This window comes from Pocillopora verrucosa, chromosome 3, assembly GCF_036669915.1.
Source record: "Pocillopora verrucosa isolate sample1 chromosome 3, ASM3666991v2, whole genome shotgun sequence".
Lineage (NCBI taxonomy): Eukaryota > Metazoa > Cnidaria > Anthozoa > Scleractinia > Pocilloporidae > Pocillopora > Pocillopora verrucosa.
In genome coordinates this window covers 3,364,276-3,389,115 of record NC_089314.1, presented here as the reverse complement: position 1 = coordinate 3,389,115, position 24,840 = coordinate 3,364,276, and the positions used below count along the sequence as shown (strand labels likewise).

Here is a 24,840-nt window from a genome sequence, read left to right as displayed (position 1 = left end):
AAGGGAAAATAAGAAACGATATTTTGGGCAATAGATGAGCCACGAGCGCTTATGAATGCCTCGTCTAATTTTTCACCGACAGAATTTGTGGTAAAGAGATGTTGCGTGACACACATTTACAACGGCAGAAGTACCCTTAATCCAAGCGACGGCTGTTTCCCGATGATTACTAAGAAGATTTACAAAAACTAGAGGAGCGATAAACAGAGACACGGCTGCCTACTTTCACGCACTTAACCGAACTAAACTGACAGCGGTTCCGGCTAAAACTTCTCACATTAAGTATTAAATAATAGTCTTTTAGGTATTTTGTAGCGATGAGGAACATTTGGCTGAAGCTGACGCAAAAGAGTTCGTGACTTAATCTTTTTTTTATCGGACAGTTCATTATCATGCTCGTGGATAAACAATATCGGACTTCCGCCGGCTTGGTCGTTCAATTTTGTTATCGCTTGTATGATTACAGACAGAAAGTGGAATCCACTCAGTCCTATTACCATTACTTATTATGAAAACAAAGATTTGAGTATGACTGCGTAGGCGCGCGCTGAGATTTGAACGGGACTACAACAACACTAGGAAAGATAAATATGAGAGCGAGCGAAGTCGTGATTCGATAGTCCGTCGAGCGCAGAAAGTGAAAAGTTTTATTCTTTTTTTTCCCCCCTCCACCTTTCTCGCTGCTATTTTCTCCCCTCAAATGTTCTCCTTTCGCTGTCTCTCCTTGCAGCCTTTCCGAGACGTTTAAATTTCCCTCTCGTATGCTAATGCGGAAAGTTCGTCAAATACCTCATGTGTTCTGAAGCTGGCATTAGTTTTAAAGCTACTCTGGTTTGCAGATTTAATGAATTGTAACCGCAGAAGTTACAATTCATAGACCCAAAGTTGCGACCACGTTCTGTCTGTGCCTTCATCAGGGGTGATCTAAACGAGGTCCTTTTAGGCGGCCTTTTTTTATGACGAGGTGTACTAGGCCGTCAGGAAGCAAACCGCCATCGTCACGATTTAAAGGAAGCGTGGGCGGAGTTAATATGCCAAGCCACCAAACAAAGGCGCTGGCGGTTAACGACGATTAGTGGTGATAATTTTAGAATTATCACACCCAATTGTATGGTTAGTTAGTTATCTATGCTCCCATAAAGCTGAATTTTCCTTTTTGCAAAGGGAAAACCGCTTTTTGAGTACTCTTTTACACGCTGTGTACCAAACTGACGTTTGGTCGTCCGGTGTATTCGTTGTCACAGTCATTGCAAGGAATAGGAATAAAATGGCGTCCGTTCGTTGTTCTTTCGTGACAGGATCCTTTGGTTTAGCGGCAAAATATGCCCCAAAGTCTGAAAAGGTGTTTTGACGCAACTGTAAAGTTGTGGCTATTCAAAATTCTCTTGATGATTCGTCCTTGAATAGCCACAAAGTTAAAAAATAAACCAGAGTAGCTTCAAACTATGTCTGATTGCCCACTGGTTGCCGTGTGAACTTTCTATATTTTGTTCTGAAGCTGTTGCGCCACTGTTCAAAATAGCCGTGTAGGGTCATTATGACAAAGCCTATTGTTATCAATGTTGAGTCACTTTTCTTGATACGTGGAATTTGCATAACTTGTGATTTCATTGAAGGCCGCAAAACAACTTAAAGGAAGGGGGACTTACTATGGCGGATGAATTAAAGAGGAGATTTAGTGATCCTGTTAACTTAAATTTTAATCTAAGCATACCCTCAGGCAAGTAACTGCGGTCTCATGCATAAACAGAGACTTTACAATTTAAAGGTCTTTCTTCCTAACTACCGATGACCTTCTTCGCAAGCTCGCCAGCCTCCTTCCCACTTCATTGCCCTCGAAAAGAAAATTAAGCTTAGACTATATTTCATTTGGAATATGAAAATTATCTTAAAGGAAAGAATATCATTCACAGCAAGTAGTTTCTCTCTTAAGTATGCTCAAGTTTCACGTGGTCGAGCGTTTGATCCATCCTCCAACTCCGCACGCTGTTTCAATGGTAAATTAAAACCTTATTTTGTTTTGATAATCGAAAACATCCTGCATGGATGTATTTCCGCTCTTCTAATGTTAGTATATAAAGCGATGTGTCATGATACTTGGAGAAGCATACCGTGTAACCAGACATGTTGAATTGAATTACAACTCTGATCGCTCTTGTTAGTTTTGCTACCTGTCTAGACATACTTTCATAAAAAAACCGAAAGATTGCCCAATAATATGGTCACATTCCGGAAAAACTCACGAGATGCAATAAAGCAGGCAAGTGAATATGATCTAATCCCTCCGGCATTTCTCGCCATAAACCACTCTGGTGACGGAAAGTCCGAGGGATGAACCAAATTGTAGTCACCATGCGGAAAGTCAGGTCTTCTCAGTCCTCCGAGATCCAAATGCTTCTGGTTCGACAAATCGCGAAGATTTGAATAGTTCTCTACCACTTCTACTCTTCAGCCTGAAGCAAAAATACAAGATAAGTTATGGTTTCGTGACAAACTGAAACTAAACGTTCATCAGACCAAGCTTCTCCAGATATGAAATGCCAATGTCATTCGGGGCATAGTGAGATGTCACTCACAAAGAAGACAAACACGCGGTAAGAAAAATTAGGATTAGATTACGGATAGGACCACAGACGGGATCACGGACCAGATGTGAGAAATTCAAAGAATATAAGGATAAATAAGCAGAAGGATGGGCTGTATGATTTCAGTCAAGCGGTTTTTTGGCTGTCTTCTAGATCAATATTCTGTTTTTGTGCCAAAAAAGCTTCGGTTTTTCTGATTAGTATTCATTGCGGTTGTCCGTTTTGAGTGGCTTCTGCATCCTCTAGGATGCGACGCCACATATGTGGTCGAATATGAGTGAGTGAGTGAGTGAGTGAATGACAGAATTCCGATGTTTACCCAATTTTGACCCGTTATTTCCCACTGCTACTTATTGTTTGGTTGGAGAATCTTCGCACTCGATACACTGTTGAGTTCCCTCCTTTTGTGAGTTCTGGTTAAAAGACACTGGCGCATTATGTTTTCAGTTCTTGCCGTGACATTACGAAAGACATCAGAAGACGATAAACATCTCACAATCATTTCATGATTGGGCGCTATTACAACAAAACTTTTCTTTGCAGAAATATCTTAATAGGTGTGATCGGTGCACCATGAGACAAATAGAAAACTGTTCTTGGAGAGCTTGCGTATAAAATACTTGCTGAGAGTAACATCATTGGCACCCTCAATGGTTCCCAAGGTCATGTCTTTGCAAAACAGTAAACTCTGTTTATTTAAGGAAATGGGGCCTAGGAGACAAGAAGACATTCCAGAAAAATTATGACTCTCTCTTCTCTCACACATTCCCCTCTAAAAATAACTTTGGAATTATGGCATAACTCGTATTAAAAAACAAAAGAGTGATAAAACCTGAAACAGCTTTCTATGCAGACATCACAGTTCTAACACTACTATAAACACTGCTTGCATTCAGACTTGTAATTCTAAAATCATTGATTGCCCATACAAAATTTAAATCCGTTTAAATTTCCAACGAAAAAACCTGTTTTTCAAAGATGTGCTCACCGAAATTGACACCTGAAACTGCAAGCAACGCTTGAAATACTCGACTGAAAAGGATAAAGGTTTACGTCGGCCAATTTTTCAAATTAAAACGGATTCTGTTAGAGGAAAGATAGATCTGCCATTTTCCGTGCATTGATTTCTCGTGAGTTATAAGGATTTCAGGAAATCGCTCGACCGAAGTGACCGAATTTGGAGTATTTTCAAGTGCAAAAGGATGATGCTTCTACTTCGTAAAAATCGTTCATTTTAGGTGCAAATTGTAGGTACATCTTTAATGTTCAAAAAGCCCCGCGTTTATTTAGAAGCAAGTACTTTTTTAAAATCAGAATAGAGATTTTTACGAAGCCTAGTGGGCCAATTATGGTCCATCATTCAATCAAAGGCTCTTCAAAGCGAATTTGCCATCAAATTTGCCGCTTTATCGGTTTTGAATAATTAATTAATGTCTACGTATTCTGTCCGATATCATTTACTCTACTAACGTAATACTTCTAGTGCAAAACTGCATAACATTTCTTTAAAAATACATGATATAATGAAAATACCGTAACTGGTTTACAAAGTAGTACAGCTATTACGATCAACAACACGGTAATTTATCCTCGTATGGGAGAGTGGGTAAACCTCTCATTCTTGGCAGGGTGGACCGCCTGATTCTTGCAATTTATACCCGATTTCAGAACACGACGGCTGTAAGACCCCTTGAGGTAGTACACACTTTCATGGCTTACATGGAAATGAGAAAGGAGGTTTAAATCACGCTAAAAACTACTTCTGCGCCATTTGATGTTTACCCAAGATTCTCTTACTTTTGCTAGACATGAACGTCAGTTTTAGCTTTTTGCAAGCGGTAAACAGCCCAAATAACCCCGATGTAGCTTATTCATAAAATCCTAAATTTAACATATCAGTTGCAAGTCTGAGACCAAAATGTTCTAACAAACTAACAGCTAACCAACAACTTACTCCCTGACTTCATTGGCTACTTTATGTCTCATGGTGCAAAAACAAACAATCAAAATAAATTCGGCAACATTACCAAAAGTCTTTACACCAATGTTTTCCAGTGCAATGCCCAAATGAATGTCGTCGTCACACGAATCCACCCGTCCCTCGTTTTTTAGAGCTTGGCAATAATTTTGTGAGGCATTCTTGATCATCGCACGCACAACATCCAAGTTAACATCAGGAAGATGCTTGGAATATCTCTCAGTAAACAGGTTATGGATGGGCGTTAGAGTGTACTTTATTGGAACTGGATTCTCTTGGACAGAGGAAGCCCACGTCATAGCATCACCGTTGCTCGGGGGAGCTGCTCCTACAGTGATTGTCCTTATTCCCACAGACTTCTGAATGTTGTGAAAAGCAGATCTTTGCTCTGAGTCCATTGAAAATCCTCCTCCAATACTGAAGGTCCCTGAATAGCTGGCTTGTACTTCTACACTAATTTTCTGGCTCCTGAGTCATGAATACTTTGTTTGACTCATTTTATGGTTCTTCATGAATCGTGCTCCAAACGTAACCTCTGACAGGTTACGAGTTCCGTAATATTTGATGAACTCAAAGACTGCATCATTGTTACCGTTTCAGTTGGATAGTCTCTTCGCCAAGCTTACAAACCCTGGATGAAAAGGAGGGGGATCCGTGTCGTCCATTTTGCTGAAATAATAACGGTACTGAGCCTGCGAAATGATGTACAGGTACTCTCCTGACGACATTTGTACCACAGATTCTTTATAGCTTGCGCTTGCGCTAAATTTTAAGGCCCATCCACCTCCTATGGTATGAAGAACATTCTTTTAGTTTTAGTCGTCTATTGGCACTGGAATAGTGAAGGTTTGTTGTTTTTGTTTCTAACAAAGCATTTGGATGTCAACTGAATGAGTGCCTGCCTGTTCGTATGATTGTAAGGAAGCCATGGGAGACGAGCAATTTACGTTTCTCTCGTTATCCTAAACTTTTGACAAGATCACTTAATCGTAATTTTGTGACTGCCACAAAGTTTCAGCCTCAAAACATCTTACATGGTTTCAATAGGAGAGGAATTCATTAATGGGTCCTCTCTTCCGCCAAGGTAAGGTACAGTTAAAAAGTTTGGATATCAATGTGATTTCATGGAATACCTATATCTTTTTCCAGACCTAGGTATATCAAAAAAATTCTTTCAAAAACTGGGAACAAGAGTAAATGAGAGTCACTTAACGGTTGTTAAATTTTCCTGTTGTTGCTGATTCTGAAACGAGTTACTCACACAATCATATCAACCAAAACACGAAGTTATATGAGAAATCAGAGGAGCATAAGCAACGAATGTAAAAACATTTCGCAACGAGCTTTGTCAGAGACAAATCAAGAGACAAAAGAGTTTTTTTTTAACCCACCTTCAATGTTAGCAGATGCCTCAAGAGACAGCCTGAGATTTTATGGGATTTTAGTGGATGAAAGTAAGGTTATGCTTTTTGTAAGAATTGAAATTTCCAAATTTTAGTCTTCTTCGTCACTATGTGTTTTTAAACAGACGGTGAATCTTAGTAAATGAGCCAAAAAGTTAAATTAGCTACTTGATAGGAAAAAGACATTTGCGCTTGTTTTTCTTGCTCATAAAAATTGTTTACTGACTCTTCGAAGGTCTAAATCTATTCGTGGACAAGGAAAAGATTGAAGCTATGAAATGTTTCCCACATAATTACCTTAATACCAATGGCAATATTTAATTATACCAATGGTAATAATCAGTGAGTCAACATTTTTATCCCTGTAATTTTAAACTTAACAAACAGTATCTTCTTTAAACATTGATATCATCATTGACGTTAGTTTTCCGTCATGGACCTGTGTTAGCAATGTAGAGAAGCGCGCAGGAATTTTCCTTGTTTACTTCGAGCCTAATTTTTTCTTTTAAATTTTATAGTTCTCCAAACATTAAAATTAACGGTCCTAAAGTAGAATGTTGACCGGGTTCGAGCGGCGTAGAGTCTTACGAAATATTACTTGTAACATACCTGCTCTAAATTTTGGCATCCGTATGGCTTAAATTATAGGATTTATTAGCGAGTTGATCACATAAAATGAAAACACCGCCGTTAGAATGTGAAAAGCATAATTGGTGGGAAGGCTGTATAGTAGTTTAAAATCAAAAGCTGCTTCACCCCAGAATATCACAAGCGGCAGGAAAGTTAAGAACGACCCGAATGTGACGAGAAACATTGTACTCCCTCAGGCCGGCTGCACCATGGGGTTGAGCAAAACGATCACCACGAACTTTGATATAAATAGAAACATGGCATGCAAATATAACTAAAGAAGAATAGAAATATATGAGAAAAGGACCGAAGTAATTTTAAAGCTGACGTGATTGAAGTTTATAAGTCCAAACACTAAAGACATAACGACTACAGGGACTAATCAAGTAACAGTTATAACTACTCCAGAACAGAACGATGCTTGGAATGAAAAAATGTCGCGTGTGTTCGCTCTAATGAAATAAAAACGAGGTTAAGAAGCGAGACTTTATCAATATTAAACCCAGTAGCCCTCTAAAGTCTCTGAGATCTCACAATTAGAGCGCTTAGCGGAAGCGTGAAGCCGGATTATAAGAGTCGTCCTTACAGACGAGAAGGAATGCGTCAAAGGCGTAATTCTCAGTCTTATTTTCACAAGGAGGATCCCCTCCCCTGCCAAATTCCTTGAAAGACGCTAGTGCATCAGGAAACAACGACAAAAACTACACAATTTTATCTGACAGACTGATTCACCCATTAATCAACACTCTGTGTTTACTTGCGGTGCAAAAGGTATCAATTGACCTCAAAATTTCTTAAAATACTGTAGACTCTTGAGTAGACTTTGAAGAATTAAAAGGTCTCAGAGATCTTGGAATCAGAAATATCCGTTCCCATGCCTGATTGCGTGTACCGTAAAAAGAAAATTTAAATTCATTAAAAAAAACAACAACAACAACCTTACTCTGCTTTAATTTGCTATTACAAGATTATTTCAATGTTGGTTGTCTTTCACTGCGATCACTTAAACGATGCGTAAAGAATTGCAAGAGTCTTATTTACAAACGAGAAGAAATACTTCGAAGGCTTAACTGAGCGAGGGGATCTTTACGACTATGTTAGCCCCCTTTCCCCAGAAAGACCCTACTGCATCACGTAACGAAGACGATCAACAACACAATTTTATTTAACACGGACTCATTCAATGATTATTAAAGGTTCTTCCGTTAGTGTGCGGTGCACAAAGTATCTATAGACTCTTGAAGTCGTTAGCTATCGGTTTTATAATCACTATACTTATTACACCTAGACAACTTGCAGTTTACTCAACTCAAACCTACTGCACGGAGAACAACAAACATAACATGAAAAGTTAAAATCAGATGCTTAAAAAAGCTCCTTACACCAATCTAAAATTATGTGCCAACACAACATAGGTTAACTGAGACCATTACTTTGAGTTGGAGAGTATGCTTTTATAAATCAGCTACTGAGGAACGTTTAATAGTATAAAGTTCCTATACGCTTCTATGAAACTTGGCATTTTTCATTGTGCCTAAATTTTCACAGGTTTAGGCGTTCTTGTGATTAAAATTAGACAGTAGTGATTCTGACTTTCGAGCTAACAGAGGTGACCTCTAAATCTCTTAGCATAGTCATTTTAAGCCTTGTGTGTACATCACAACAGACACTTGGCAGGACACCTAACAATTTAAACAAATATGGCACCTTCGAGCACGTTAACGAAAAAAAACATCAACAAAACAGAAATGAATACTCTCAACTGACAACAAAATAATGTTTGCACAAGCTGGCTCCTTCGTCTAATTCCTTTTCTTGCGTTCAATATCACAGGACATACGCAAAAAAATTAAATCTAATTATCTAATTTAAAGCCACGCTTAAGTTTAACAGTAACACGCTTTCCTCCAGATTTCTCGAACAACAAGATGCAACTAATGTTGCTTCCCCCTATTTGTAAACAACATAAACAACAAAGCCAGCAATCGGTAAGCAAATCCCATGGCAAATAAGACTGCTACACAAGAGCTGTAGTTATCCAGTGTATAACCATTCCTTGTCGATAGCCTATGCACATAGCCCGCCATGACTTCTGGGTAACGAATAGCTTCCTTTTCAAACAGCGCCTCCAGGTACCAGCGGCAGTAAGACAGGCTGTAGATCACTGGACCCAGCGCGCTTTCTGCCATTTTACACAGTGTAGGAGAACTGCCTGCATATTCAGTGCGAGATAGAAATAGAATTATGTCAATTTACGAAGAAAACCGGCAGCAGAGCAGGGTGAGGGCAAGAAACACTCAGCAGCATGAAATTGGTATTGCAAAATAATTAGTAACGACATTTAAATAAATTGTTCCACGATCGCGCCTGGCAAATATTACATTGTAGGAGTGCCAACTCATGCATAATCGCAAGTCGATAACGTGGACAAATTGTTAAGATTTGAAAGAGTTTTTGCCTATGCCAAAAGCGTACGCAACAGACATTCTGGTAAATTTTTAAAAGCTCGGTTGTGTTTGGCTTGGTTTACGATGGGTTGCCTTCGGTATCGCTCTAAACTTTGTTTGCCCAGACACCGAATCCGAAACAATATAATGTCCTAGATTTGAACTTTTAGCGCAAGTAATTATCAGCAATTAGGACTTTCCTCATAATTTCGTCATATTCGAGACAGAGTTGACGAGAAGTTTCCTCTGTTTCAGTAAGGCCGGTGCTTATTCACCGCGGGGAGGGGGGGGAAGGGGGGGGAGGATTATGGTTTTGCCACGATGAAATTTATTTGATCCTTTAAGGCTCCGTTGTATTCTTATGACCCCCCCCCCCCTCATTTGAGCTCAATTTTCTTAATTTCCCCCCCCCCCCCACCTTATTGGCGACGACTGATTCTTCCCTCTGCCCTCCGCCTCCCCCTTAAACATACGATCTCCCCAAAATTCTCCACCCTCTTCCCCAGGCGATAAGTAATGTCCAGTAACCCAAAGGTAGCAAACCGATACAATACCTCAAAGCAGCGAAGTCAAATTGATTAACGTGACACATCAATACAAATTTTCTTAAGTTCCATTCTCTATTGTCTATCCCTCTTCTATCTCCCCCTCGTATTACTGTTTGTCATGATAACCTTTCCTTTGTTTACCTGCCACAAGAGAGGAAATGAGTGCAAAAGTAACAGATGCCATCTGTGAGTTTTTGGGGCTGAAGATAGCGGATATGCAGTATCCCGCTCCGGTGCAGGCGAACTGAACTCCAAGAGTGGCGGCATAATGAAATCGGAAGTAAGCTAAAAAACAATTTTAAAAAAATTAGAACAGACACGTAGATCTAAGTTTGAAAGGTAAAGAGGGGTGGAGGGAGGTATAACTGTGCGCAAGAGGTAATGAACTGTTTATTAGGGACCTTAAGCAAACCACGACGGCGACGACAACAAGGACATGGAAAAACAAAAGAACTAATTTGCAGAACAATAGCTCAGCACGTGCATTTTAAAAACTTTCTACATTTCTTAGCCGTCCTATGCAAAACAACATCGTGAAATCTCCACAATCTGCGTCGTCTGCGAAACGAAACCGCGACGGCAAATTATTTTAATTCCCATTCGGAACTCAACGCTTCTTTTATACGTTATGCTGAAGTTGAGGTGTGGCGTCGTATGAGACGGTAAACAAATGCAGCCATTTTTTAAATTCTAATTTAGGGCAGAAATTCATTTTTTAATCGAAGTCTTCCTTGGCGTTGCTGTTCTGACTGCTTAAGGTCCCTATTATCTCATGCTGTGCGAGTGCCCGGCCTCAACCCTAACATTCTCTGACTTTCTGGCCTTACGTCAAATATCGCACTAACGGACACTACTACTTTGGTCGACTGCGGACGTTTGTAGACGCCGCAAGGGGAAAAAGTTGAAAGAAAGTACAAAGAGAATCTTCAAAAATTATCAGGTTGACAAGAAAGAGAAAAACAGAGGCCCGCGCTATTCTAATAGTTATGAAAACCCAGGCCTATGAGATAAAACGACATCGATTTCTACCTCTCGGTGCAATCAGTGGATACAGCAGGCTCAAATAAACAACAGGAGTGATGATGATTATGGGAATCTGAGCGACATTGACAGCCACAAAGTAACTTATCCTGTTGACACCAGCTGCGGCTTCACTGCAATGTAAAGTTAATGATGAAGATCAAATAGGAATAAAAGTAATTAGTAAACCACTCACATTCCAACAGCTTAATGAAAGATGCGATTTCCAAAAATTTCCAAGAAAATCGATACGTTCCAGTCAGATTCTTCTCCTAATCATGTCTCTGGAACGTGGAAGTCCAATTTTTTTTCCCAAAAAGTTAAAAAAATTTTCTCTTTGTTGTTCACATATCGAAAAAGAAAGGATCCATATCCACCGTCTTCTTACTTGTCTTCGTTGTCGTTTATGTCTTCGTCGCTGCACTTCGTCTTCGATGCCATCTCACCGTCGTTGTCGTCTTCCGAATCGTTTCGTCGTCGCCCTAGCCGTTATCGCCAAAAACGTGTCGTTTAAATGTCCGTTTTTCTCGTCATTTTCATTGTCGCCGTCGTCCTCTGCATTTTCGTCTCTACTGTCATCGTCGATCGTCTTTTTCGAATCGTTATTCACACAGATCAAGAAACACAATTCTCTACCCCTTACCGCCAGAAAGTAGTCCTAGTGCTACCAAAACATCTCAAAGCAGATAACATGGCGGTCAGACCAATTGCTAAGGAGCTGAGAGTGACGAGAGTGAAGAATTCGTCAAGGGGAGCCTGGTGATAGAAATAAAAAAGGTATTTTCAACTGGGACGAGTCATCACCTAAGATAGGAAGAATACAAAGAATGTAGAAAAGGTACTCTGGGATTCAATGTTTAGCGCGGGAAGTTTTACAAATCTCGCCTAGTGCGAGAAGCTAAGCATCGGTGCTGTGATAATATTCAGTTACTGACGACAACTTGGCTATCACAGTTATTTAAAATATCTTGACTTTTGGGACCCTTGCTTCTTTCCAAGAAATGTTAATTTGCGTTGCACTTTAATCTTTAGCAACAAATCTCTCTGAGACTAAGATATATGAAAAATTTTAAAAACGGCGCTCTTAGTCAAAACCATTTTGCGCGCTATGTATCACACCAGCAGTAGTGATCCTTATTTGCAAAATGTTAAATACTGTCTACATAAATGCCAACTAACCTCCTTCCTGAGGGCCCCAAGGGTACCCCCTGCAAGTAACACCAAGAACTGATCCAGAAGAAGTGATCGTGACAGACGAAACTGCAGTCGAATCTCACGACGAAGAAACGTGATGAACTGAATCAAGAAGTTGGGCATCTGCCTGTCTTGATCTGAAAATGAAAATTGAAAGGGCGATCACCTTCTACTAAAGCAAGTAAGTCTCGTTGAAGAGAGGGAAGTCAAATAGAATATGAAGTTGAACATTACAAAAACGTGAGACATTGGAATTTGAATGGTCCGCAACGTTCAACGAACTGCTGACGACCATCATCAGGCTATTTCCTTTTCAGGCACAGACTGTAAGACGAGTTCCCAAAGTTGCAGCTGCGCGCCCAGTCAGACTAATCCACCATGATATTAATTAACAGATCGTATCGATGTAGGGCTTCATCAACTTTCAACATGTCGAGTCAGAAGTAAAGAAATGATCCTCGCAGTTGTGCTGCAATTAAAGAGATTGCCCTAAAGAAGCCTGAAAAAAGTTAGGCTTCAACGGAATTGGAACCCGTTTCAACATGTCGACTGTAAGCGATTTCTATTTCCCATGGTAACTTAGTAGTCACTTCATGTATTCGTTCCTTTCTGTTTGGATCCTTCCTTAATACCAGCAATCAACAACTGAAGTCAACTCAACTCTGAAGTAAATTCTCCGCTAAGAAGTAGAAGCATAGATCGCGAGATATCGTTGCGAATGCGAAGAATCGCTGACAGTATAAATAGCTTTGAATGAGAGATTTCTAATTGCCACGGACGATTCCTAATCAATCGGCAGATACATGCACACAAACTGACTGAAAAACATCGATTAAACCTTTAACTCCCAAGATCTGATTGTTAATTCTCCCCTGTAGCTGCTACACATTTCCTTGTAAATTAGTTACGAGAACTCGGTGCTAGATCTAGATAGCAGCTTCTACCTGATAAGTTTGAATATTCTCATTACCTGTTTGCTGAAGAATGTATGGATGGGAGAAGTTTTATGTTAATCACCTCTGGAAGTTAAAGGGTTAATATCGATTGATTTAGGCGACAATTAATTATCATTGATCGCGGGGAACAGACTTGTAATACCTTTGGAAATCGCTGAGTACCTTTATTTGGGTTTCTCCTAAACATTCCCAGAAAAGATGTAAAAGGAAATTGCTCTATCCCGTCATCTGGAACTGCCCGACTCCCATCAGCAGAGTCGGTGTTTTCAGCGCCCGTGTTATTTTCAGCAGTAAACTCCTCCCAACGCTCGGATAAAGTACCAGTTGATTCCTCAGAGCCCTTACACAATCCGCCGATGACATCCATGTAAAAATCTGCTGGGTTCACTTTCTCAGGTATTTGAAATCCAAGCCTATCAAAGTAGTTTTCTGCCTCTCGTACACTTCCTAGGAAGACGGTTAGTCCACCGGGCGCAAGAAAGAGAACTTTGTGGAATTTACCTACAAAAAAACGAAAACTGGAACACGACAACCAGAAAAAGGGGTTGAATTATAAATTTTAGGTATTTCTGTCTACGTTTTGAGGCGGCAAACAGGTTAGAGGAGAAAAATTAAACTTGTTTCAATTTGCAATTCAGACTTACTGAATATTTCGTATCTTGGCTGATGAATGACGCAAACAATTGTCAGTTTCTTTTCTTCAGCTACGGCCTTCAACGCATCCACAACCATCAAACTTGAAGTACTGTCCAGACCACTGCAAAAGAAACAACAAAGGAAGTGCAGAGTTCAATGAATCCAAAATGGAAGCACCTTAATATCAAAGCCTTAGAATGCATAATCAGACGACTACGGTGGTAAAAAAAGGGACACTGGAGACCTATGGTAACGACTCATGATATTTTGCCTTGATGTGCCTTCAGCGGCTGAGGATTCGAAATACCATCAACTGTTTCATCACCTTAAGAGAAACCTAAAAGGAATATCAGTATCAAATGCAAGAACTCGCTAAAGAAATGTCCTACCTCGTCGGCTCATCAAGAAAAAGCAACGTCGGGTCAGTCACCAATTCCATTCCTATGTTGACGCGTTTCCTTTGCCCTCCAGAAATGCCTCTTGATTCCTAGTAAGACAGTAAAAATAAATAAATAAATAAAACAGAACAATTAGACAAGCAAATAAACAAACTAGACTAAATTAATCCAACGAAAATGACACATCTACACGTAAAACTCGAACCGGCAATAGATAGAAGCCATACAAATTCGAAGCTGTAAAGGCGAGATGCTGTTTTCAACGGCGAGTTGCGGGCACAGTAATTCGTTGTAATGGTGTCATGATAATATACTGAATAATCAAGAGTTGGTCCTCACACTGGCAAGCGTTTTTCTCTTTAGAAAGCCCATACCTCGTCTCCAATCTTTGTATTCTTGACGCGCGCCAAATCAAGAAGATCCAGGACCTGCCAAATCAAAAGGGTCGATTTTACTGTTTCAATTTTATTATTTGATTTAACGGTAAAGTGAGTTATGTAGAACGAGCTTACCTATACAGTTCTCTTATTAGCATTATTCAGTTTCAGTAATATACAAGAGTTTAATCGGCGACATACCTCGTTGACTTTTCTTTTCTTTTCTTCTTGGGAAATCGAGGATGGCAACCTGAGATTTGCTTGATAAATCAAAACCTCCTTTACTGTCAGTGATCTGTGCATGATATCTTCCTGAAGGAAAAAGAGTACAAGTTTAATAGAGGCATATATTGTGGATGAGCACAGGATTAATTCCTTACGCTGCCTGACACAGAAGTTTCCTTTATATCCTTGCTTTGAATCATATTCTTTTTCAATCTAATTTCAAACACTGCAGCAATAACTCGAATTGTCCCAAGCATTTTATTATATACAACTTAACCCATCTCTGGACTAAATTATATATTACGTTTGGCTTCTTTCTGTGGCTAAGACTTGAAAATTCTCACAAATGCTAACTCGTTAACGGTATCTGATCACTTCTCTCCATGGCTAGATCACTTCAAGTCACTTTACTCCAACCAAAGTTGATCTCTCCACAATAAAAGTTACCTCGCTCCATACAGAAGTGACTTCGCTCCATGACATAATTCTGTTTTAAGCGTATATATGCTTACTACGATTAGAGTGAAAACCACGTGTTAATGTGCGAGCGCTCAATCCTTGCCTCATGTGTGAACTTATGTTAAGTCAAGCTTGTTTTTCGGCATAGCACGCGCGAACTTAACCTTTCAGAATTGTTTATTTGAAAAAGTTGAATGCTACCTTAACCGAGCTATTAAAAGGTTCTTTATCACTCACATTAGTGAGTTTAAAACATAACGCAATGAACTGTTTTGAGTTTATAAGTTCAACTTTAGCAATTAAAACTGTACAGTTGTTGATGTTTTCTTGTCCACGTACCACCCACGTGTTATGTGCGAACTTAAGGAGAGAGTGCAATGATTCATTAGTAAGCAACAATTGTTCTAATCAACTATGGCCAATCCTTACGCGTTTTTTTTCCAAAATTACAAATTTTTGAACCTAGAAATCTGTATGAAGGGTAGGACTCTTTTTTTTTCAGGTACCATCATAGCATTGAGCTACAATCGCAAAGTTATCAGAACAGTCAAAATGTTCGTCATCGTTAACATGTCTGCAAAACTATAGGGCCAATCTGATACCAATTTTATTAAAGGAAGCAGCTTTAAGTATTCCTTCAAAGAAACAACTTTGCTCTTTGGGGATTAAAACATAAAATAATTCGTTCAAGGAAAGTCAGAGAGTAATCGAACGAAATTCAATTTATTGTAACCAAGTGTAAGCGAACGCTAACGGAAACATAATTCAAAATCTGAGATCTACATGAATAAATAGGGAAGGTTTCTTACGTGCTTCTTCGTCGGTGGGAAAGTGTAAAAGGGTAATTTTGGTATTACCAACTGAATTTATAACGTAAATTGGCCCGGTAAAAAGTTTCAAAGCTGACGTTACGAGCGTTAGCCCTTCATCGGAGCGAATGGAGGAATTGTGGATGCGTGTGTTTATAGGAAGAAAATGGAGCTAAGCTATTGGTGGGAACGTGATGACGAGAAATAAGAATAAAATAACTGAATGAAAAGCGCTCGTTGATTCAGTGGAAATTAGGAGTGCTGATTTGAGAAATAAATTTTTGTTCTGCCTAGATGTAAGGAAAGGCCACAAACTGTCAATTTGCTAACAATGATCAGGGGAGATTAGCTTCGACTGGTTTTGTTGCGTCCTTGTCATTTCTATCTACGTCGCGAAGGTGTTCTTGGAATCGGTCACCTAATCGCCTTCCTGTTTCACCCACGTATAACTACTTGTAGTGAATGTAAGTTATACAATAGTTGACATTGGCGGAGGTGCACGTGAAGTGATCAGTGATCTTAATAGATCTCTTGGGTCGCGACATTTTCTCTACGTTATGAATGAAAGGACAGGTTTTGCATCGTGAGCTACTGTATTTAAAAGTTCTATGTTGGTCATTGGTTTGAAATGAACTTCTGACCAAAATGTTTTTGTCGTGTTTGAATGAAATTGTTAGAGGTTGCAAGAAGATAGTGCTAGTCTCTGAATCGTTTTGAAGTAATTTAAAGTTTTTGAGGAAAAAGATCTAATTGCGTGGTTGTAACGGTGAAATGTACGAGTGAAGGGAATGCGATCGGTATTTTTCCTTCTGTGCCGTTTGTAGCGCTGACTGTCGATCAATTTGTTGGGTACGGTGGTGGCCCTCTTGAACGATAGCACACCGATAGAAAAAAACTAAGCAGTTGCTTCCTTGTTTCTGACGCAAAACTAACCTGCGGAACAAATCCCGTGATGTTTCTGAAAACACCTAAGTCCTGTACAAAGTTGTCGTTGATGAAGAGAGTACCCGCGCGTTTCTGAAAACAGAAATAAAAAACTGCAGTAAGCAGCCTTGAATTTGTTTAACTAAGTGAACCCCAATGCTTTCTAAGAGTATGTTGTATCGTTTTCCCAGATCTCTCTTCAATCTTAGTTCTGTTCATCAAGTCGATTACTTTAACGCTCCTGAAGTCACAATAGGTTTACACCGCAATTTAAACACGCATGCCATAACTAGTGATTGCATTGTCGCAACAGTAAATTTTCTAGTTGTGGTATTGTAAATATTAGTCTCAACTGCAAAATAATAACAACAAAAAAGCCTAAAATAGTATTTTCCGCAGGCTAGCAATGACATGCTTTCCCTTTAAATGAAGGAAATGTTTAGTTTTCCTCGATCTGATTCTATCAGCTAAAGGCTCCTGCAAAGAACTAACCATCCAGCCCTCCCTTATACTCCTAATGGCCATTTTTAAGGATGATTCCAATAACTTTAATACTATCAGACCATCTTCAGTTCCGGACACCAAGGGAAAGTAAAGCCCTGATAGTACCTAAGAATGCGTCAATTTCTACAGCATCCAGAGACTGATCACACCCTTAAGCTCAAGAGTGCTGAAGTCAATAATTGGCACAATTCACTCGAATTTTAAGCTCCAATGAGAGTATTTTTGTTACACTTATTTCACATGGAAGACCAACCCCATAATAGGCTTTTCCACTAAGGGTATTGAGGAACGTTGTTTTGCCGGATCCTGAGGGACCCATTACTGCAGTTACTTCCCCAGGTAAGAGTTGTCCGGACACGCCTTGAAGAATGGCTACTTTTGTCTGTTAAAATGAAGAAAACAACACACAACGCATAAGTACATAAAAATCCTATTACCTACAATGTTTGTGGTGTCAAATATTTTTAGGAGTAAGCTCTGACTCATTCTTTAGTATTCTCCTTTTACTAAAGATTACGCTCCAATTGAAATATGTTCCAAGCATAAATTCTTCCTTTACTCTCCAACGCATGCAGAAAATCTTACTTTAACGTAGAGTCCTTCGAAATATATCCCATAAATTGCATGGTTTTTATTTTTCGTGGCGCACTTTTGCGCCGAATTTTTTTTAAGTGTTAACAAGTTCCCCTGCAGTACTTTGGCGCCAAAACTAAACAAAATAAATTAATGAGTACCGTCGAACCTCGATTATCCGGACTCGGTGGGACTAGGGTAAATAGTCCGGATAATCGAGAGTCCGGATAATCGAGAGTCCGGATAATCGAAAATATGAATATTAATGAGACAATGTAAACAAAAGAAATAAAGATAACACATTTTTAATTCTAAAAGTTTGCTTCAATAGATCGCTTTCGCTTCGTAGACATGTTGTCGTTTTGAGTTATGATTGTCTCGTGTGTTTACATAACCCACGCTCAGCTTAGCAACAAAACAATACTGAACAAATCAAAATTCAGCTGAACGCATTAGAATACTTCTTGTCTCTTTTTGTCTCCGAGCGCTCGATCTTTCGAAAGCGGAGCGTGTAATGCGCTGTTTTAAACGCAATTTTCCTGACTTTTAACATAATTTCTGAATTTTTTTACCTCCTAAAGTTTTTAACATCTAAGGTCATTAATATTCATGAAAAAAACGGGATCAGAGAAAAAGTCCGGATAATCGAAAAGTCCGGTTAATCGATGTCCGGATAATCGAGGTTCGACTGTAATACGAATAACAAGATGATGATGATATCATTTTTATATTATTATTATTTTCATTATCAATACTATCATTATTATTATCATATCTATTATAATAGCAGTAGCAGTAGCAGTAGCAGTAGCACTAGCCACAGTAGCATTTTTGCTGCCGATAGTACTTGACTTAATAGCGTTCCGGACTCGGAAGTTAGAAAAATAACCTTTGGCGAACATTCGTTCATGAGATTGACCGTTACTTGGAGATTGATAACAAAAGACCTCCTTCCTTCCCCCCCCCCCCCCCCCCCCATCTCACAACCAGGTAGTTACCTTTTTAAGAGAGAGGCTAAGGTTTTGAAAACGAATGGTGATGGTTTGTGTCTTTGGCTCCGCCTCCTCTCGGTATTTATCCAAAGTGTTCCTCCGGATATCCTCTTCCATTCTTAACCGTCGCTTTGCGAAGAGTCTCTTTGTTACATAACGTTCACACCATTCTATAAGTTTTTCTTCGTGGTTGAAACAAAGCAAAAGCAACAGCATCACCAGCAATATTGCAAAGATGAGTAAAACACCACCAGGAGCGCTGACAGGAGCTGAAGACCCTTTCTTGCATATGGAGAGAATCTGAAAATAGACCAATTGAAAATAAGACTGCGCTCAACAAGGAGTTGTGCATGCAACAACAGGGATGGCATCTTCCACATGTTTCTGCCATAAAATGCAAATGAACGATATAAGATGAATTGATATTCCCTAAGGTAATTTTTGCTTCACGCAGATGCAAAAACAACTGGGATAAGTATTGCAGCTTCGACGTGGACAGCAAAATTTGACACTCACCGCCCCGAACCAATCTTACCAAAGACAGCTTCACTTAGAAAGGTGTTTGGCGCCGTGAAATAGTAAAGCCACAGAAGGCACAAATTTGTTCCTCCTTAAATCTAGTTGCGACGATTCCTTCCTCGTTAACGAACTAAATCCATGTAATGCATAGCATTCATGAAAAGGATGCATCTTAAGAGCATTACCCAGTTTGCCTTGCAGTCTTAGCATTTGCTATCGATATTCATAGAAGTACGGAGTAACAATTAGCCGAACTAATTCTGAGATTGTAGTATATCCATAAGCATATACAATGTCCATAGTTTTGGACTTGGATTTCACATGGACAAATAGCCTTTAAAAATCCCGTTCATCTCGCATTTGTCTTTAACGGCTGTTACCACTTAGGAGATACCTACGGATGTACACTATCTAATAATACTGTGATTTTTACCGACTACATGTAACAAGATTAGTTACCCTTACCGGACAGTCTTGAGGTTCCACGCTTCCATTCCGACAGAAATATCCACTTGGACACGTCTTTTGAATGGTGACGTTTGGGCAATAGTTGCCTGGAGGACAGGGAACTGGAAGCTGGGCTCCAGGGCAAATATACTTTGAAGAATCAAAGATAGGGATGGACTGAGAAGGACTGCAGCATTTTCCACTCTCGCGGCACAGTTGGGGTGATTTTTTCTAGAAAATAAGATGACTTTTTCCATCATGAACCGAACACACTACGGGCTCAGAACAGAGCATTTAGTAGCGTAAATCTACAATTAAAAAAACCTCAAGTGACACTGGTTTCATAAACGTTAGCAAAAGTGTGTTATCAGACTCAAACCTCATTAGCATTGTAGTTTTTGCATGAATACTTTATGAAATATCACTTTGGCAACCCCCTCCCCCCCCCTTCCAGTTAAATCCAGCCACCACCCACGAGTGAGAAGAAGTCGAAATTGTTTTGGCCTTTATCTGGAAACTGATTTTAGCTCAAGACAATTCGCCGCGGTACCCATTCACATCTCTGGGTTGTAAGGACACCATAAAATTAAACTGTTTTGTCCCAAAGACCCAGCCAGTTTCAAACTTCTCGACCCAGAGTCCAACACACTAACTTTTAGTCCACCGCTTCTCCCACTCTGTGTTGAATAAGATCATGTAAAACTTACCGTGGCGTTAACTATTTTATCCCTGACACAGTATGCTCCCTTTGGACATGGTATGATACAGAGTTGGTCCTGGGGACAATAGAAGCCTGAAAACATTCATAAAGTCAATATTTCATCAACTTTACGGTAGATTCTTACTTCAAGCCGACAGATGACTTTTCGCCTTAATTGTGTTTTTTCTGAGAGTTGAATTCATCCCTTTTATGAGATCATGAGAACAATTTGGTTTTCATCATTGCGCTGCCTCTTCTATATCTAATTCATCAACCCAAGAGGAGGAGGGGTGGGGGTGGGGAGCGACGAAGTCTGAGACCGAGAAAAGGCATGACTTGCAAAGCGGTAAATTCACAGGCTTGTCCGTAGTCTCGCTCAAATCCTTAACGTGCGAAATTAGTCGTGAATAACCCCTACCTTTGTTTTTCTACATCGGTCTGAAACTTCAATCGTGGTAAAACTGTGTTTAGTCGACTCCTTTATTGCGGCCACCCTCCCCCTTCCCACTGTACCAACCATTCCATGACCGCACTTAGGATATTGATAGTAAATAGATCTTCTCCACAAAAAAAAACACTATTTTAATGAATTTCCCGCGTTTGGACATTGCTATGAAGCTGCTGACTATATTTCATTATAACAAACAACCGTAAGTTGTTGCGACTTCACACTTCCGGGATGGCAAAATGATCAAATGTCATCAGGAAACTACAAACTTACCATCAGGACAGGGTTCGAGTCTCTTCAAACTTTTGTTGAAGAAAAATCCTGCCTCGCAGGCTGACGAATTTTGAGGTTTCATACAAAACGGTTTTCCCCCGCTTCTCTGCGTTGGACTTGATGTCATCATACTAGGAGTAGGTGTCGCTGCTAAGGCGTTACACGGTTTTGCAAACGGACAACAGACATCCACGTACTTTGCGGGACAGCAAGATGCGGGTAAATCGTCAAAAACATCTGCACACAAAGATTAAACAAACAATTTTGACTGAATGTTACTTTTGACTTGCAGTTGATAAAAATTTGTATGTCTAAAGTGAAGCCCAACTTTTCGTCCTTCTTTGCACCGTGTTAACCTCCTACATTTAACCATAAAATTTTCTTCTTCACTTAATACTCCTCTACGTTTTTATTCCGTTGAAACGGGAAAACACTTTGGGCAATATAAGAAGCCACGAGCGCTTGTTAATGCTCGTCTAATCTGCACTGACAGAATTTGTGAGTAAAGAGATGTTGCGTGACAAACAAAAAACGGCAGCTGTACCCTCATCCTCTTAATGTCATTCGCGTCACTCTAGCTCTTCCAGCGGCCTATTTTCCCACACGGTAAAAAGGTTGGAAAAAGAAACGATGAAACACTAAGAAGCCTTTACACAGACGAGAGAGTCCAACAGAGACGCCGCAGCTTCCTTTCCTAACCGAAATAAATTGACAGATTATTTTAATTTGCATATCTCGTGGTTATTTATGAGACTGGTTTTTCGGTTCTTGTGCTAAATAACTTGAAACACTCTTTTTGTTTCGGTGTTTATTTCGGTTTGCGGATTTTCCGTTTTGCAGCGGTTGGTTTTCGGTTTTCGTAAAAAAATACAGATATGTTTTCGGGTTTGAATCCGATATGGTTTTCTGTTTTTCCTATTTGGGTTTCGGTTTATCTTCGATATGAGCGGCAATTATGCGCCTCCACTGATCTCGAATAGCTGCGAAACCTCTGCATGCTCCGCTTGTCACAACTGTATCGGATCGATTTGGGTTTTGATAACTGGGATGTGAATATTTACCGGTTTTCACGGTTTTGCAAGCGGTTTTCGGTTTGGATCGAATTTTGTGTACGCGGTTTGCGGTTTGGATCGAATTTTTTGCACGCAACAGCCAGCAGTTTTTTACGACTATTGAACCGGATTGAATTGACAAAGAATTGACGTCGCTTCTCTTCTGCTTGCTGGTCCGCAAAATTTTTTTAATTCCTACAATTTGTTTTGTCGGCGCTCTTTACCCTTCTTGGTCCATGCAAACTGCGATGTTTTAGACGTGTAAAGCCCAGTCATAGTCATATACATATCTTCTGGTTTGAAGTGAGCCGAGCTCACTAGAGTAGAGCCTTTCTTTATCTGGCAAATTCTTTTAAAACCGCAAATTATAACGCGAATAAACGAGGGAGAATCTCATTATTACTGTTAAAATAATAATAGATTCATTACCTTAATCCAGTGTTATGGATATGGAATGAATAAATATTTCATAGATAAAAACTGCTGGCTTACTCTTCAATCGAACGGGAAGGTCGATTGCTAATAACACGTGCATCCAACAACTCACTGGTCACGACTCCTCTCTTACCTCGAAATCTGGCTCTTCATCTCGCCTTTTCGGGGCAATCCATTTCGATCTCAATAAATCATTCGAAGGAAAGTTGAAGAAAGATAAATTCTCACCACTTTTATTTCGTTTGTCGTTACTACAGAAATTAACAACGCAACCCAATACCTAATGCCCGTCCAGCCTTGATTTGGTGCGTCACGCAATCTAAGATGGCGCTTCGTGTCGAAGGTGTATAGTCGTTTCTACGCTCGCGTATCCAAGACTAAAAATGAAGCCATCCTTCTTACTGAAGGTAGGGGGAGGTGTTTAAGGACCCAAGAGAGCGGCGAATAACAGAAATACTATGGCGGATGAATTAAAGAGGGTATTTAGCGATCCTGTTGACTTAAATTTTAATTTAAGCACACGCTCGAGCTAGTAATTACGGTCTCATGCATAAACAGAGAATTTTCAATTAAAAGGTTAGGTACCTAACCACCGATAGCCTTCTTCGCGAGCTCGCCGGCCCCATTTCCCACTTCATCGCTCTCGAAAAGAAAATTAAGCTTAAGGCTATGTTTCATTTGGAAAATGAGAATTATCTTAAAGGAAGGTATATCATTCACAGCAATTAGTTTCTCTCTGATGCTCAAGTTTCGATTTCGGTCGAGCGTTTGATCCATCCTCAAACTGAGCACGATTTTTCAATGGTAAATGAAAACCTTATTTTGTTTGTATAATCGAAAAAATCCTGCATGATATATCTTCTCCCTTGTGATGTTAAAATACAGAGCAATGTGTCATGAATGGGGAAGCACACTTTAACCAGACATGTTGAATTGAATTAAAACTCAGATCGCTCTCGTTAGTTTTGCTACCTGTCCAGACATGCTTTCGTAAAAAACCCAGAGATTGCCCAATAATATGGTCACATTTCGTAAAAACTCAAGAGATGCAATAAAACTAGCAAGTAAATATGATCTAATACCTCCGCATTTCTCGCCATAAACCACTCGGGTGACGGAAAGTCCGAGAATGAAGCAAATTGTAGTTACCACACGGAAAGTCATGTCTTCTTCGTCCTTCGAGATTCAAATGCTTGTGGTTCGACAAATCGCGAACATTTGAATAGTTCTCTTCCACTTCTACCCTTCAGCCTGAAGCATACAAGGATAAGTTATGGTTTCGTAACAAACTGACACTAAGGCTCATCAGACCAAGCTTCTCAAGATATGAAATGCTAATGTCATTCGGAGCATAGTGACATGTCACTCACAAAGAAGACAAACACGTGGTAAGGGAAAATTAGGATTAGATTACGGATAGGACCACTGACGGGATCACGGACCAGATGTGAGAAATTCAAAGAATATAAGGATAAATAAGCAGAAGGAGGGCTGTGTGATTTTCAGTTTAGCGGTTTTTCGGCTATCTTATAGATCGGTATTTCGGTTTTTGTGCCAAAAAAGCTTCGGTTTTTCGGATTAGTGCTCATTGCGGTTTTCCGTTTTGAGTGGCTACTGCCTCCTCTAAGAGGCGAAGCCACATACGTGGTCGAAATGAGTGAGTGAGCGAGTGAGTGAATGACATTAGAATTCCGATGTTTACCCAATTTTGACCCGTTGTTTCCTACTGCTACTTATTGTTTGGTCGGAGAATCTTAAAATAGTTTGACATTCGTACTCGATACACTGTTGAGTTCCCTCCTTTTGTGAACTCTGGTTAAAAGACACTGGCGTATTATGTTTTCAGTTCTTGCCGTGACACTACGAAAGACATTAAATGGCGCAGAAGTAGTTTTTAGCTATTAAAACAAAACTTTTCTTTGCAGAAATATCGTAATAGGTGTGATCAGTGCATCATGAAAGAAAGAGAAAACTGTTCTTGGAGAGCTTGCGTATAAAATACGTGCTGAGAGTAACATCACTGGTGCCCTGAATGATCCCCAAGGTCATGTTTCTGCAGAAACAATAAAATCTGTTCATTTAATGGAATGGGACCTAGGAAGACAAGAAGACATTCTAGGAAAGTATGACTCTCTCCTCTCTCACACATTCTTCCCTCTAAAAATAGCTTTGGAATTATGGCATAATTCGTATTGAAAAACAAACGAGTGATAAAACCTGAAACAGCTTTCTATGCAGACATCACAGTTCTAACACTACTTATAAACACTGCTTGCATTCACACTTGTAATTCTAAAATCATTGAGTG

General features: G+C 39.7%; 1 protein-coding gene and 1 pseudogene across 1 annotated transcript; both read right to left on the bottom strand.

Moving 5' to 3' along the window:
• Positions 1–4,535: 4,535 nt before the first annotated feature.
• Positions 4,536–5,336, bottom strand: LOC136279359 (uncharacterized; annotated as a pseudogene).
• A 2,406-nt stretch (positions 5,337–7,742) lies between these two features.
• LOC131799417 (uncharacterized) lies at positions 7,743–23,991 on the bottom strand. Its single transcript, XM_059117143.2, has 17 exons — positions 23,615–23,991; positions 21,046–21,282; positions 20,332–20,417; positions 19,643–19,855; positions 18,665–18,958; positions 17,347–17,475; positions 16,599–16,682; positions 14,374–14,484; positions 14,170–14,223; positions 13,787–13,884; positions 13,406–13,518; positions 12,924–13,262; positions 11,791–11,942; positions 11,255–11,367; positions 10,621–10,745; positions 9,733–9,876; positions 7,743–8,808 (listed from the first exon to the last, which is right to left on the bottom strand). Exons 1-17 carry the CDS (start codon positions 23,694–23,696, stop codon positions 8,531–8,533), a joined length of 2,652 nt encoding a protein of 883 aa, XP_058973126.2. The 5' UTR covers positions 23,697–23,991; the 3' UTR covers positions 7,743–8,530.
• Positions 23,992–24,840: the final 849 nt, after the last annotated feature.